Source organism: Cinclus cinclus, chromosome 10 (assembly GCF_963662255.1).
Source record: "Cinclus cinclus chromosome 10, bCinCin1.1, whole genome shotgun sequence".
Lineage (NCBI taxonomy): Eukaryota > Metazoa > Chordata > Aves > Passeriformes > Cinclidae > Cinclus > Cinclus cinclus.
In genome coordinates, this window is record NC_085055.1 from 11,027,939 (window position 1) to 11,044,537 (window position 16,599).

General features: G+C 47.9%; 1 protein-coding gene across 1 annotated transcript in view; it reads right to left on the reverse strand.

Moving 5' to 3' along the window:
* P3H2 (prolyl 3-hydroxylase 2) overlaps window positions 1–13,638 on the reverse strand; it is a 62,332-nt gene extending 48,694 nt beyond the window's left edge. The window contains exon 1 of the mRNA XM_062498998.1: window positions 13,183–13,638. Within this exon, the coding sequence (XP_062354982.1) occupies window positions 13,183–13,638 (456 nt within the window). The remainder of the gene's footprint in view (window positions 1–13,182) is intronic.
* Window positions 13,639–16,599: the final 2,961 nt, after the last annotated feature.

The following is a 16,599-nucleotide window of genomic DNA, read 5'->3' on the forward strand; positions in this document are numbered from 1 at the left end:
TGTATGGAGCACAGACACTGCTCTGCTGCCTGTGAAGGAGCTTTAATAAAGGGTTGGAAGCTACCCTGCCCTGGGTCTGCACAGCTGATATCCATGCCTCCTCTTTCACATGCAGGACAGCTGTGACAGTGAATTGTCACAGCTGTAAGACTGCTCTCCTCTGAAGGGACAGTTAGCTCATGCCCTGCTAATAAGCCAGGCAGCCCTGCTGACTGACTCTGAGCAAGCTGCTCCATAATTGGCCTTTTGCAGAACAGGACATCTTTAATTAATCTGCTACTGTTTGTGTGCTATTCCTGCTGGAACTCACTCACAGAGCACGGACACCACGCAGCGCATCTGACATTGCCCAAAGATGTGATGTCAGTCATGTCTTCCAGAGCCAAGTGCCTGGTGTGTAATTACTGCACATCAAACTCATTCCACAGATGGGCAAACCAGGGCACGGAGTGCTGGGCTGGAGCAAACCCAGCCATTCCTGTCCTGCCTCACGGGCTGCTCTGGTGTCTGGGTCACACGCTCCCAAATAAAACACAGTTGGGACTATCAGGCAGTTGCTAAGCCTGAGATCTGCCAGATCTCATCTGAGCCCTGTGCAGAATGAAAACCCAGCAGGCTGGATTCAACACACACGCTTCAATGTACAATGCAGCTGTGCTTTAGTAAGTCATCAGGCATCAACCTGAGTCATTAGAACACATGTAACTCCACAGCAAGTATAGTCACCACTTCAGCTCTTTTTCTTTCTGAATAAGCTGCATCACACTCCCTTCCGTTTATCCTAACAACCTCCATCTCTTTCAGATTAAAGGACAGAAACACGTTTACCATTGGACATTTTACACAGGCTTATTGCTAGTATCAGGAGGTCTAAAATCCAGACACCTGTGAGGACTCTGCTAAATCCATCACCAACTTACAGTGCAGTCCATCAGTCAGAACAGTTGTCCTCAGCATGGACCAAGATCAAAGTGTGCAGCTTAGAAGGCTTCAAACCCTGCTATTTTCAGCAGCCTTTGGTACATATCTCTATCTGAAATTCCCTAGCACTGACATCTTTCTGTTGTCACCCGTCACTGGTTGGACAAAATCTCTGATTGCACTCAGCAGCACCCTGGCTCTGAAACAAGAGATAGTCAAGTGTTGCTTTCTGGCTTATAATGCTAAGCAAAAGCAGATCTAGTTTTCCGTGCTCAGGACTGCTAAAATACTAAGTGTAGATAAGAGCAGAGGCCAAGCTTGCTGGCACATAAAAGGGAGAACACAGCACAGCCAAAATTCTACTGCAGTTTTGCAACAGGGGAATCTACAAGGACAACCTCCAAAATGTCTGATGATCCTCCTGACACAGAGGAAACACTATGAAAAGAAAAGCAGATTTTCCCTTCCTTGTCTTCCTACAGTCTTTACCTTTCCAACCCTAGGACTCAAGAGCAAACAGCAAATTTAAATATAATTGAACTCTCAGCTATCTGGGCTTGGCTCTCCTCCCTCAATACCAGAGAATAACTTCCAAAGCTGTCATTAAGTGGCCTAAATAAAATGGACAGTAAAGTGGTTCATACAATGCACTACTGACCCAGATGTACCACTGACCAACTGGCACTTAAAAGCACTGATAGCAACATCAGCATTCTGTTTCACTTGGCACAGTAAATCCTGATCACGTCCCAGACAGTCTTTTCTAGGCTTGAGTACATTCTTACCCCAGTGAAATAATCCCTCACTCAGGGGCTAAGCACTGCTGGCTCTTACACATGAGCACTCCTTCCCATCTCAGGTGTGCAGCACAGGCAAACACCAGGAGTGTTTTCCTGTTCATCTCCCCAGCTCCATGCACATCTGTGCACACAAGGAGAGCCAGTAACACATACCTAGAGCATGCAAGAGCTCAACTGGCAATCCTACTTAGCAGGACTTTGTTATTCAGCACAGGCTGGCTGCAATACCAAAGCAACCCCAAAGAGCAGCAAAGAAGATCCCAGAGGACCTGGAACCCTTTCTGAGCAGGGCTCCAGCACTCAGGAGCTGAGCTGTAACATCCACTATGTAAAACAGCAGCAAAGGGACAGGAATGTAAATAATAACCCTGAAACATGCAAACCTTCACTATCTAATACTTCTCAAAAGCATGGTGAAGGATACTATGGCTTCTATACTGTGCTTTTCAAAATAGCTGAGTGTACTGACTACTGGAAACTCATTTAACTCATTTAACTGCTGGCAGCTTTAAGTGCTGTAACTTTCAAATAGAAAGTCCAGATGAATGGTTATGTAGGTCTCTCTACATGGTTTGGTTTGATTCAAAAAGGATTAGAAGCTAAAAATGGTTTATTTGGGAGTTTGTTATCTAGCCAGATTTCCCAGCAAGGATTCAAAAATATATTTGGAAAACAGAAGCACAGTCATTAAAGAAACAGTGATTTGGAGTTAAAAACACCACTCTGTGAAGCCTTGTGATACAGTGCAAAAGTCATTTTCTAGGGACTGTTTTGTTGAACAACCCAAACCGTAATCAGGTTGGAATGAGTCTCCCAAGATGGGAAAATCTCTTTTGTTAAGCTCAGCTCTGAGTTTGGCAACATTCAAAGAATCATAGCCTAGTCCAACTCCCAGAGCTGCAGCTATCACACGGAAGAGTCCAGCTGCCAAAACTGAAACTGCCCTGCACATCCCAGGCCATTGGGGAGCTACAAGCCTTGTCCTGTACAAAGCAGAGCCTTGCAGAGCTGCCTCCTCTCACGGTGCTCGCTGCACCCCCCGGCATCCAGGCCTGAACTGTGCCCAGGCACTGGGGAACAACCAGGCACTGCTGTCCCATACTGTGCTTTTGCTACGCCCCGGTCACTGAGGCTGCAGGAATGAGACCTAAATCCAGCACTAAAGCACTGAGTGTGCACAGGATCCACCCCTTTAGAAGGCAGTGAGTCTGGTCAAGGAATGCTCAGGTTACAGTGAGAAAGATTCCGCCAGACTGGGTGCTGGAGAGCAAACTCCGGCAGCAGGAAGGATGGCTGAAGAGCACACAAAGGTCATGCTGATGGCAGACAGCTTCAGCTCCCCCATGCCGGCAAAAGTGCTGCATGAAGCCAGTCTGAGCCAGGCTCAGCTGGGGACACTGGGGACACAGACACACTGGGGACACTACATTACCTGGGGAAACAGCTCCTGGGGAGCCTGAGGATGTTCTTTGCATCCTCACAACACGCGGGACGTTCCTGCAGTGAGCTACCACAGTCTTGCAGCCCAGCCTAGGCTGCACAGAAGGGATGTGCAGTTGACAGCTGAGTGGACAAGCTGCTCCCTATAATGGCACATCACTGATTTGCTATTTGCCTGCCTTGTAACAGGATCCAAACTGAAGCCAAGTTTTACAGAGCAGCACCCCAGTGAGCCAAGGTAGCTGGCTGGAGGAAACTCCAGAGAAGCAGCAGAGCCACCTGGGTACCAGGGTGCAACATTTATGTGAAAGAAAATGGAGTAGGGCTGCCAACCAAGGAACCACCATCTGCCAAAAGCCATTAGTATTTAAAGCAAAGGGAGCAGTGGTGACCAGCTTCTCCAGCAGCCCACAATGGGATCTGCAGTTAGAGCAGCAGCCTGCAGTGCCTACACACAGCATGCTGAATGCACCAGGGTAATTAAGTGCACAAGATTCACCAGCACCACTCACTCAGCAAACCCTGTCCCAACCACCTGCTCTCAGCAGCAAAGACCAGGACACTGCATCACCATGCAATAAAAGCCTCTCCCAAAACAGCATGAGTTCCCTCCACAAAAACAACCTTTCCTCACCCACCTCTGGAGCTCAGTGCATCTCAAACTCTTAGTTAACAGCCATCTCCAGGATCAGTGCTGCCCACAGGTAAGAAAACTCCTGTCCATTCTCAGCCTCTGCAACAGAGAGACCAGCAACTCCATAAATAAGAAAAATGGGGATAAGACACAATATTTTCCTCCCTTTCACTAAAATATTTTGCTTCATCACAGATCCTTTGGATGAGGCTGACAGCCCTGGATGAGGAAGTGTTTTCCAGCAGCAGAACAGTGCAACATACCACAAGTCAGTGCTCTTCCTTTCAGACTATTTCGGTGAAACTTTGCAGTTTCTCATCTGCTTCCAAGGACACAGAGTAACTCAGGTCACAGATGCCCCAGAATAAATATACACCTTAGAACAGGCAGTGCCTTGGCAAAAACCACTTTAAAAGCAGCTTTCTAAGCAAGGGAATCAACAGACTGTGCTTCAGTCCCTGGGCAGTCACAGCAACACCTTTGGCAAATATTTTGAAGGATATTTTCCAAGCTCTTTCTCTCTGTAGCCCACTGATCTTTTCTGGTAAGGAATATAGCTGGCTCCATCTTCAAAAGAAGTTGTACCCACAGCCCTGGGAAATGAATTTCAGCATATCTCACCACTGCACCATCGGGATTCCAGCCCTTACTTCAAAGAGCTGTGGGTGTAAGCAGTGCCCTACCTGTAATACTTTGAGGCAGGATTTGCCCACCCTTTTTTTCTTTTTTTTTTTTTTTTCAGGAAGAAGGCTCTGCAGATTCATGTGCTCACACTTCTAACTTTGACAGCACAGTCTCAGGCTCATCTTTCTGCAGGGATATGATTTGAGATCAAGGCTACCACTGCAGCTGCTTTAGAAAACCCATGGTGAAAAGCAGCATGTTGGTGTCTAACAAGCATTTTTGCGATCTTTCTGATTTTTTAAATTCGGGTACACCAGGTACATTCTGGTGGTGCAGACAGTCAATTTCTGACAATGTCCCTTCATTTTCTTCTCCTTCACAAATTTTCTGCAACCTCCCAGATGTTCCCATGACCCTTAATAAAACTTTTAGTGCTGCAAAGACAGGATTTTCTCCTACACAATGCTAGCCCACATGTAAAACCTGCTGACTGCTCTGTGGCCCTGGTGCCAGTGACATTCTCCTGAGCGGCCTGTCTGCAAAGTCTGCCTGACCTGAGAAGCAGCATTAGGGCAAGGAGCAGGGAACAGTGGCCACTGCCACCAGGCCACCTCTCAGTGCCAGTCTATCACCTCCATGCTGCAAGGCAACACGTTCCCTGTCACAACAGCACAGTCGAGGTGCTGTCCCATATCCAATCTGCTTCCCATCCCTTCCCAGCACAAGCACACACTCAGCCTTTCATCCAATCCTGAAAGAATATATTTCTTTCTCCTTTTTTTTTTTTTTTAAATGAATAACAAGCTACGAGTGAGTATTTGGCCTTCACAACTTATGGGCTACAGCCAAACCCTGCCATATGTTCCAGCTAATACATGTGGGCTTTACTTCTCATCCAAGAAAGGAAAAAAAGGACATTTATGAGTTGGGATTCAGCAGGATCATGTGGGAAGGAAGGGGTGGGGAAGTGATGCTATTTTTGTTGCTATAATTATTTGGTGGCCAAATCCCTGACCCTTGACGTCAGCCCTGGAGGGGCTGTTAAACTGACCAGTTGTCATGGAAGGGAGAAGGACTAGTTGGGAGGTAGAGGCTGATGAGGAACAGCTCTTTGCTGCCTGAACCCACCCACAGGCAGACCCCCTGCCTTCATTAGTCATCACCAGCTCATGGCCAAGAAATAAAAATGTCAATACCTTATTGCTGATAGATTGGCTGGAAACAAAAGCATCCAGAGAAGTTTGCGCCCTCCTTCCTGCCATCCATCACTGTTGAAATGCACTGGCCAAGTCCTGATCTCAGCTTCCCCAGTGCTAGGGCAGAGAACCTCCATGGCCCTCAGCTGGGTCACTCCGGGTTCACATCGATTTATCCAACTCAACCTAGCCTCAGTCCAGACTGCACACATGGAAATATGCCCTGTGCACAGTACAGGGGTTCCTACTCCTTGGGAACAAATCTAATCACAATGACTAATTCATACCACCTCCAAAGGAAAAAAAAACTAAGATAAATAACTCCTCAGTTCCTTGCTCCAGATGTCCAGCAGTGCTTTGAGCTCAGAACCCTGCTAGCAAGGCTCCAGCAGGGCTCAGGAGGTTAGCAGTAAATGTGTCAGCTACTGACAGGACAGTTTCTCACCACTGCTGGTGCCATCCACGATGAAGTCATCAGTTGTACAAGGAAATGGGAATAATCCTTGCTGAAACCTCATCCACAACTGGGCAGAAGTCTGCTTAGCAGGGCTAAGTCGCATTGCTCATTCACATGCAGTTCATCATCAGCTGCCGTTTGTTATTCCTGTGGCCAAGGACAACAAAAGGGCTCTGCAGAAGCCAGAGCGGAGCTCTTGGATGTATGGATGAGATTTAACAGGCAGCACAAAAAGCCACTTAACAAATCCCAGCACACCAAGGCACATGGACAGGGCAGCTCAGCAGCAAGGCTCTGCCAAGGAGCAGCCAGCAAGGGAAGGTGCAATAACCAAAAGAAACTAAGGAGATGCACAAACAGGGAAGAGTTCCTTCCTGGGTCCCATCCCAGCACCAGGAGTCTGAGCTCTCCTTCACTATCGGTGCCCACTCCTGCACACGGAGGCCTTGAGATCAAGGTCTCAAAAAACCCATTCAAACCACATGAGTCACACCTGTCTCGTCCATCATCCAAGCCACAGCACAGAGATTGCCAAGAAATAAGGAATAATTCAGGGATACCTTGTCTTCTCTAACAGACTGAGAAATATTGCAGGCTGGGACCTACTGAAAGTATATTTTGAAGCCCTGGCACAACTGCATAGCCATAAAGTGAGAAAAAGGAATTTGGCAAGACAAAAAGAGCAGCTCTGGCTATCAAATGGATGATTACTAGGTTGCATGAAATGAGCTTAGTGTGTTTAAGACCTGTATGTGTTTACTGGTTGTGTCCTGATTTGCTGGGCAGTGCTATGCTAATTTACTGCCAGTTGAAATGATATGGCAAACTTCAAACACCTTAGTTTTGCTTTTGGATTTGCTCTATTTTAAAAGAAAAAAAAACAAACCCAAACACTCAGAAAGCAAAAGAAACCAGCAGAAAATCACTACAGTTAGTCTAATTTTTAGTACATCACAAGCCTATAGTCAAGTCCAAAAAGTCAAGACTGAGACTTCTGTGAAGACAGTGAGACACCTTCACCACAAAGATCTACCTGGTCTGCATTTGCTGGCAGCAGAATTGAACCACTGGGTCACCTCCTCCCCTCTCTGACAATACTTCCAACTCTAAACATTTTAGAAGCATTTCATTTGAAATGGTCAGCAAGAACAGGAGCAGGGGCAGTTAGATCAGTGTCCTGGGCTTAGGGCAGGACTAAATATTCTGCTGTGAAACCAGGACACTAACCCAACCATCAAGACATAGAGTTTTCCATTCCTCATAAACTGAGTTTATTTTTGTCCTAAATAATTTTAACTTTCTGAGCACTAACATTTACCCTCTGTTGAGGAGCAGGAACGCTTTCTCAGAAAATCTAAATAAAGAGACGTTCCAAGAGATTAATTCTGGGATCTGTTTATTTATCCTGTATCTGAGTAATACCAATTCTCAAGATTGAAGATAAATAAACACCACTAATAGTAAAAATCCAAATAATAATGATTATCTGACAGTTTTACTATGGGTCTTTGTCCGAGATGTCACAGAAATCCTGCCAAAACCAGAGGTCTGCACAAGCAGACCTTGCAGGACAGGTGCTACCTATAGTGAAAAATAGCTGCTCCTCCAAAGACTTTCAAGTTAGAGGTTTAACACATTGTCCTGTGTCACTGCCCATGAGATGCTGCAAGTGAAATCACATTTCCCCAAAGGCGGTGGCTCACCCCAGGACAGGACCCTATTATCTTTTTAGGTCCATGCAGCATTGTGGCAAAAAAGGAAAACTGAGCAAGATGTTCATGGAAAACAGCAATCCTTGAGTAAAACAAACCAAATTCCCTAAGTACCTACATTGGCATGAATCCAGAATTACTCCACAATCCCTAGGTAGGTGATCCACATATGATTTTGTCTCTGTCATAGAGACAAAAGTGTCTGGACCTGTGAACCACACAGAGGTGGGCAGCAGTGAGGAGTTACTTGAGGTGGAAAGAATTTGGTGGAGGTGTCATAACAACCACGCCGAGGGTTGGTACAGGCACTCAGACACCCAAATGTGGCTGGTGGAGAGATTACATAAGCACTGGCAGAGGACAGAACAATCAGACTGGAGAGATTAAAGGCCAAGAGATTTTCGTGCACAACTTCCCTCCCTTGGGTCTGCATTCTCATAAATAGGGAGTTTTCAAAGGCAGAACTGGAGTCAGGAAATAATCTGTATCACAAGCGTTTCTGAAGTTTGGGCTCCCACTTGTCTCACTCTTGCAGTCTTTTATCAAGTGATTATTATGTCGTGCATTTCAGACATCTGGCTGGTGTGGGTGGGCAGGACAGCACAGTGTGACCCAGGGACATGTTCCCAGCAGTGCCCCCAGCACTGCCCCATCTGCTGCAGTGTGGAAAACCCAGCATTGAAGAAAAAAGAGGAAATTCTCCCCAGACAAGACCTTTTTATTTTTTTTTAAGGAACAGCTTTAAAGAACAAATAAACAGTCTCTCATACAACATAGAAAACCTAAACATTATTGTTTTGTGCTTGTAGCACATGAAGTCATGATGGTAACAGAACTGAACACCTCAGACATGTCAAGGGGGAACTCAAGCCAAAGACAGACCAAGCCAGACATAGTCAGACTCTTGACCCTTTTGCTCCACCCTACAATCTGGTATTACTAAGAGAGGAGCAATGTCCAGCATGCTGGGGATTTGTTTTATTTATTGTTTTAAATCCAAGCACAGACAAAAAGGCTTTTTTTCATCTAGATCCAAGGCTGGTGGTTACAAACCACGTACGTACAATTCCTGCCATGCTTCACCAATGTGCAACAGGGCATTCAGGCAAGTGGGGAGATGAAACCACTGCAACTCAGTATTTACAAACTGGGAGGAAGTGCCCAGCAACAGCACACCAATATCCAGGGAAAATTAAAACAGGCTATAGCCATCAACCCCACAAGTAGGCCAGGGAATGCTGTGGCTGGGAAGAGGATGAGAAAAAGGAAAGAGACCTCAAAGGGAGGGTCAGTAAGGCAGAAGAGAAACAAGATTTGGTTTTGCAATTGACATAGTGATCAATTTTTCCAGGTTACTTGTTGTTTCTGGACCAAGCTGACTTGCAGGAGTTAGACTGGGGACTGGAAGTAATGCTCTGTCACAGGGCTCATGGCAGACCATCCAGTGCAAGCTCCAACACAGCTCCTGAGTCAGCAGCTCACAGCAGCAAATGCTGTCAACGTACATTGTGTACATTTCCTCCTCCACTCATTCTCAGAGCTAGAAAAACTCCAAAAAGCAGAGTTAGAAACATCATGGCCTGCAGACTAGGTTTTTACAGAAACACGATGACTAAAGCAGCAAAGGAAGGAGGACATGACTAATAAAATATTTAAGAGGGCAAAAAGATCCCACCACATCCACCTGCCAAGCCTAGAGGTTATTTCTTTGACAAAGACCAAGCAGTCAGCAAAGAGCTGAAACTCGCCAGCATTAGGTAAACTGTCCAGCCCATGGGATGTGACAGCAGAAACCCACTGGAGAACCTTTCCATGGTGGGCTGCAGAGCCCACTACACCCATTGCATGTTATCATCTCCTCCTCTGTTTCCACACCTTCTCAAACCCACCCCACCCTAACTGCCTCAATCAGATGTAACCACTGTACTTACAAATTATGTGACAATACCAGCTATCCTAGGAAAAGGAGGAGTCTTCCTACTAAAGTACATATTGAGAAGCTGCAAAGAAGTCTTGCAAACACATTTAGACTTGGGCTGCTTGTTCAATGCAAACTGTCTACAGTCTGTAGAGTCTGCAGTCAACCTCAGGAGCCTGATCCTGAGCCCAAAGCCAACAGAAATCTTCAGCTGAATCCACAAGCTGTCCCATTCCTGCAGTGCACCACAGCCTCCCCTCACAGCATGCCAGAGTCACCAGAGACACTCAGATCAGATCTTCAGAAGACCACCGTTTCTGTTTCAGAAAAGTGTGGATAAATTAGGAAATAATTGATAGGATGATGGGGATGATTATATCAGAGGCTGACAGAACATGCTTTTATAGAGGGATAGCATTGGTATTTCACCTACACACACCATCAACTCCCTGACCCTTTACAGTGCTCTATGCAGGAATATCTTGAGCATCTGCTCAGAAGCAGGAGCAATGCAGCCCAGTGCAGCTGCTGCTATCATCCAGTTTAAAAAGTCCTAAAAAAAAAAAAAAAAAAAAAAAAAAAAGAAAAAAGTCCAAACCTTCCAAATTTAGTATCACTTTTCCACCAATTCACTGCGGAGTATCAGTCACATCATCACGACTGGGCCAGGCTGTACTGGTGCTTGCTTTGCAGTGAGAGCCCAGAGGCAGTGGGAGACCCCAACCTATTCCCAGGGCACCAAAGGCAGCAGGGAGCCCTGCCCTCCCAGGGCATCCAGGTGGCTTTGCTGCTCCCAAAACAGCAAAGGCACGCACAGTGCTGGCCAACATTTGGCTGTGCATCTGTCCAGAAGGACTAAAAGCCTTTGCTTTTCCTACCCCACAGAGTGTTGCAAGGATTACTTCATGTATATTCAGCACCATTTTTCAAAGCGCTGCACAAGAGCCAAACCCTTCGATTTTTTTCTTCTGTTCCTTGCTCTGTCACTCCCTCCTGACGGGATGTGTTTCTCCCCTCCTGAGAAACAAACAAGCACGAGGTCAGCAAGAGTGGGAGGTGGGAAGCACATTCCAGGCTGCTCCTCTTCTCTCAAACCACAAATGGCATCGAACCCTGCCATCCTCCCAGGGCTCTGTACAAGTGCCCAGCATCCTGGCCTCATCGTGCAGCCCAGGGAAAAGCTGGACAGGGCACACAACGGGACATTTAACCTCATCTCATTTCCTCTTTGGTTTCAAGAAGCAAAACACAAGGGTGAAATGGCTGTCCCCAGAGTCTGTGCACCCACAGCAAGGTGGGGGGCTCTGCACAAGTCCTGCTTTGCAGCTCCCCTTTGCAGACAAAATGCTGAAAGGATGCTGCAGCCAAAGTCAACCCAGAGGGCGTGGAGCTGATGCATCCCAACCCTCAGGGAACATGCCAAAGCCTTGGCACTTAGCCTTGGCATGAGGGGATGGTTCACTTCCAAGCATATGACATGAAGACCTCGTGTTTGGTGCAAGTGCAGGCAAATCCCGTGTGGGGTATTTTCTCCTGTGCACAGACTTGTCGAGCCTGAGCAAAAGGGCAATCCTGAGAGCAGAGCTCAGGTACAGGCAGCAGCCAGGTGAGGATGTAGACAAATCACTGCAGGGTGCCATGAGGGATGAGGTTGGGCAGAGTGCTGTTTATAAAACCCAAGAGCATCAGAAAGGGTTAAAGAAAAAGGTATTAAAAACACAAACAAGTCCAGTCAAAGAGTACCTTCCCTTGGCTCCAATGCCCAACACCCAGACAGCCATGCAGGTAACAAGAACATCCACTACCATCTGAGAGCAGTGAAATCAGTGTTAGCATGAACATAAAATCCCCAGATGTTGCAAAAGCAAATTAAGATGAGTCACACACAAAATAAATTTTAAAAGGGCTGTTTTCAACACACTGCTTTGACAAGCTTAGAATGCCATTTTAAATGATGAAAATTACCTCAGTCTCAGTAGAAGCATACATGCAAGAACAGCCCATACCCCAAAGTCTTCTGGGGTTTTATATAGCAATTTTACTGAAGTGGGAGACAAAAACCCTATTACTTAATTTAGAGGAAAGTTTTTCAGCGAGTTTGACATCAGTGAGTCTGAAAAAGGCTTTGAAATCAGATTAAGAAATCACTTAATTTTTTAGCATGAAAAATTTTGTGTCGCTTGCCACAGATGCTGACACTATGTAGAGTATCTTGCATAATAAGGACCACCAGCTGCACTGGCATTACACACAAGCCAGAGTTCCAGTTCACCCCCAGGATTTCCTTCAGGAACTCTATGCATCACATCGAGTTTAACCCAATGCAATTCTAATCCCTGACTTGTAAAACTGACATTAAGGCAATGACAAAAGAAGGAAGCATAGAAAAAGCAACTTAGCTATGATTTTCCACTAGGTTTCAGAGCGCTGATGGTTTGCTTCCTTGATGTGTTACTGTGTAAGCACTGCACTACAGGCACTAGCACTGCCCAGAAAAGATGTTTGCTTCTCCACCTGGAAATGGATTTCAGCAGAATAACCCTTCCTGTGCTCCACTATGCAGGTCTTCACCTATTAAGTTGCCTATAGCAACTAAAAGGTTATGAATGTGCTCAAATAAAGCAGAAATCCACAGGGAGATGTTCCAAAAATGCTTTAAACATTCCGCTTGGCATGAAATGAAATTCCCAGCGTTTCTGTCCTTAAGAGTCATGAACAGGAAGACTTACTACAGGTAGTTAGCTTGACAGAGCACAAGTCTTGAATTAATAAGAAAAATAACATTAACTATTATTGTTTATGGGGGTCATTTGGTGGTTTGGTTTTTTTTCTTCTTTTTGGCAAGGAAGTTCAAAGAGTAACACCATTCTTCTCACGGAAGGCACCAGTTAAAAGGCAGAAGTTACTGGGATAAGAGGATGATACTCAGGATGTCAGTAGCTGCTACATATTGACTGCACACTGTTAATTTGCAGAAACACTACAGAGTATTTCACATCACATCAGGATAACGAGCATCAGGTCTCTGGAACACAGGTTATGTGCCTTCCAGCTCCACGTACAGTTCTAGCTCCTGAAACACGGAATCGGTTCCGCTTGTCTGAAAGGGAAGCATCTCTGGCAGAGGGTGTTGGGGGGGTTACTGAGGGGTTCTGGGGGGCTTTTCTCCGGGAACCGAAGCCAGACAATTTCCAGAATTATATTATGTTACACTAAAACAAAAGCATCCTTTCCTCAAAGCAAGGCCCAAAACAAGACAGGAAAAGCGCAGGCGAGCCAAAGCTGGAGAGAATCTACTTTGCCACCCAGGATTCTTCGTCTCGGGACCACTGACCGCACACACCAGTGAGAACGCTGTAGGGGACCATACCTGAACGGCTCGGGAGAGACGGCAGAGGGGGCCCAGCTGGGATGCTCGGGAGTATGGAAGCGTAGGCAACCCTTTGGAGGGGGAGGTTAGGAGGGGCGGGCGGTGCCTACCTGGATGTAGGCGCGCTGCAGGTAGCTGTAGGGCACCCTGCGCTGGAAGTCGGCGCGCACCTCCTCGGCGGCGCGGTGGCGGGACGCCGCCCCCAGGCTCGGCTCCTCGCAGCGCCGCACGCAGTCTGCGCGCCGCAGCACCGAGCCGAAGAACGCCAGGTCCCCGCCGGCGCCCGGGCCCGGCGCCGCCAGCCGCACCTGCCCTCGGCACAGCCGCCGGCACCGCAGCCGCGCCGCCCGCAGCTCCCGCCGGCTGCGCAGAGCCCGCTCCAGGCACCGCGCGGCGCCCGCGAAGTCCCCGCCGTAGTACGCCTCCACCCCGCTGGCGTACAGCGCATCGAAGGGCTCCAGCGGGCCGCCCTCCGCCGCGCACCCGCCGCCCGCCGCCGGCAGCACCAGCACCAGCAGCGGCAGCAGCAGCGGCAGGGCTCCCCCGGGCCGGCCCCCGGGTGCCATGCCCGCCGCCCCGCCGGGACGCGCCGTGGGCAGCGCGGGCCGGGCGCGCTCGGGGCGATGGGGCTGGGCGGCGGGATGCGGCAGGGTCCGGGGCTCCGCGCCGCGCAACTCGCTGTAGTGCGGTCGGTGCAAGCGGCGCCGCGCAGCGGGATGCGGGGGGGGGGGGGGGGGGGGGGGGTCCGTGCGATGGATCTCGGTGTAAAGGGCCGCGGGGTTCCGTCAGCGGGAGCGGTGCTCGGTGCCGCGGGGCTCGGCTCCACGCACGCCCGGCCTGCGCTGCCTCCCGCGCCGCCGGCACCTCTTAAAGGGCCCCGCTCCGCCCGCCCCGCCCGCCCCGCCGGCCCGGCCCGGCCCCATCGCAGCGAGCTGGGGGCGCGGAGGGGGCGCGACAGCGGCCGGGGCTGCTCGGAGCATCCCCGCTCCCCCGCGGCCGCAGGGGCTTGTGAGTGACGTCGGGAAATGTAAATCGTCCCCTAGTGATGTCAGTGGCAGCAGCCTTTCCTCCCGCTTCTCCCTGCCGTGCCCCGCACCTCCTCCTGCCGCCCCGCATCCCCGCACTTATTCAAACGATGCTTGGTTTCGTCTGCCTGCGAGGCTGCTGCTTGGAGCCGTTGTTGGCTGGGTTCTCCACCCTCCTCGCCTTTCTTATCCCGGCACCCTCCTTCCTTCGGGAAATCTGCAAATAAATAATCTGGGATGGGCACAGTGAGTGGCTGGCGAAGCTTTTTCGGCTCCCAGCTGTGTGTTTGTCTCGATTCCTCCAAGATTTCTCTCTTTCAGCGCTGCAATGCCATGCCCTGCCAAAAATGTTATTCATTTTTTTGCATGAATTTTAATGCTTTCTTGTGAAGAGACGCTTGGCAATGCAGACTGGTGACACATAAAAAAAAACCTTAGTTGGCATGGAAAAAAAAAAACCTTAGACGGCATTTTAAATAATCTCAGTGTTGAACACCTGTCACCAAGATGTTTTTCATATTAACACAATTAATCAGCTGAAATCAGCTGTTCCTAAGTGATGGGGAATTACCAAATCCTGGATTTGGCTAGGTGCTTTACTGTACAATTTTCTGAGCTCTGCTACACCAAAGTCTCTGCGTACAGCGCTCCTCTCAGTAGGGTCTCTCACAAGGAATTGTGGCCTTATTTCTTTCAGACATTTCAGGAATATCTCTAGAGATATTGCCCATCTTCTCATAGACTAAAATAGCTGCAAATGGGAGATGCTTGAAATCCACTTGGTCCAGAGATTTTGTTACTGCATTAAGCCAGATGTTCCTCACGGTCATGCTGTACATCCCCCTCTGCTGCTCCAGTGACTTTGATCAAATCATGCCTTGTTTATATTGCCGTGTCCAGGATCAGAAGCAGGGCTCAACAGCCTCTCATCGGGCAAGTGATCAGATTATGGAGTCAGTTTACAACAGTTTCACTTAAAAGAAGTTTTTTCCACATGACTAGAGATTACTAGAGTTCTTGGTGACGATCTTTCCCATCTGGCAAAGATTTCATATCAATTGTCTTTGTTGCTTTCTTGCAAATTGATGCAAAATGTTTTAAAGGTTTGGGTGTCCCTCAACCCTTCTTCCTGCCAGGCTGGCATGCTGGGGAATGTATTCACAGCAGGACAACCCTGCAGGGGTGTCTGCAGCGGGAGAGGTACGTGCTGTAGCCATTTGCCTGTGCAAAACAGAGGTCTCAGGTCCAGATAAAGCCTTCTGCAAAGAAAAGTTTATCAGCACTCCTCTGGGAGCAGAGGTGACATTATGAGAGGGCTACTTAAATCCTCTCAAGGGTGCCAGAGGTGCCACTGGTGACTGCAGAAGTTTCAAGCTGGGGATACCTCTGCCCCAAATCACAGGGATAAAATGCTCATCTCCCTGGGTGCATTTTCAGAACGATGCATCTCGGATGATCTATTTGCAGAAGTGCTGTACCTAATTCCACATTGTTTCCAAGTCAGCAACAACTCTGCACTTGCAGTGGTAACTGAGGCCCTGTATAGGAAGGAATGCAGAAAGTACATGAGTGACTGGAGAGAGAGGGAAGTCAAACAAAATGTTTTATTTCACACTGCTGCATCTTCTGGTCCAGTTTTTTTTTGTTTGTTTTATTTTCGTTTTTTGGGGTTTTTTGGGGTTTTTTTTGTTTTGTTTTGTTTTTCATTAAAAGTCCATTTTAAAACAGTGAAGAAGTGAAGAAAAAGTTTTTTGTTCTGACACCCTGCAGCCCCATTCTGCTGCCCTTCTTGCAGGGTTTTCTCTGTAGGCACCCACTCACTTTAGAGCCAGACTGGCACCACTCCACTTTGCAGTCTCCCTGCCTGGAGTCGCACATTCTTTGTTCACAAACATTTGGCTTTCCCTCACCTTGACGGTCTGTTTTGGCTAATTGCAGCAAAGAGCTCAACAAGCATTGGCACACACAAGGCCCTTAACCCAGTGTATCTCTCCGACATTCGCTGCAGTTGCTTGAACAGCCACCTTTAGTTTTTGAGCCTGCTCACTGCCAGAGCAACAACCAGACAGAAAGAAGTTTGCTAGTCCCTTTATTGTGAGTCTTGTTCCTGCAGAAGATCTGGACTGTAACATTCAGCAGTGCTGCTGCTATGGCCATCAGCACCATAGGCAAGGTGGGTTTGCCTGCGTGGAGCTGGAAAGCAACTGGGTTTGGAAGTTTTGCATATATAAAGAGAGGATTTCTCACCCAGTATAGCAATTACTGGTTTAGGATGTTACAACTCTGAATCAGGCCCCAAGATGCCTGAGATATCCCTCATGACTTTAATGAAAGGAATAATTCTAAAAATGCAACAATTCAGCCCCTGTTCAAATGTTGATCCTGGCCCCTGTGCAGTTGTTTTGAAAAACCTTTTCCTACATAAATAGGTTCATCTGAAGGTTTTTTTTTTCCTTGAAAACTCTGATATGTGAGTCAAACCACTGATGATTTGGCAACAAG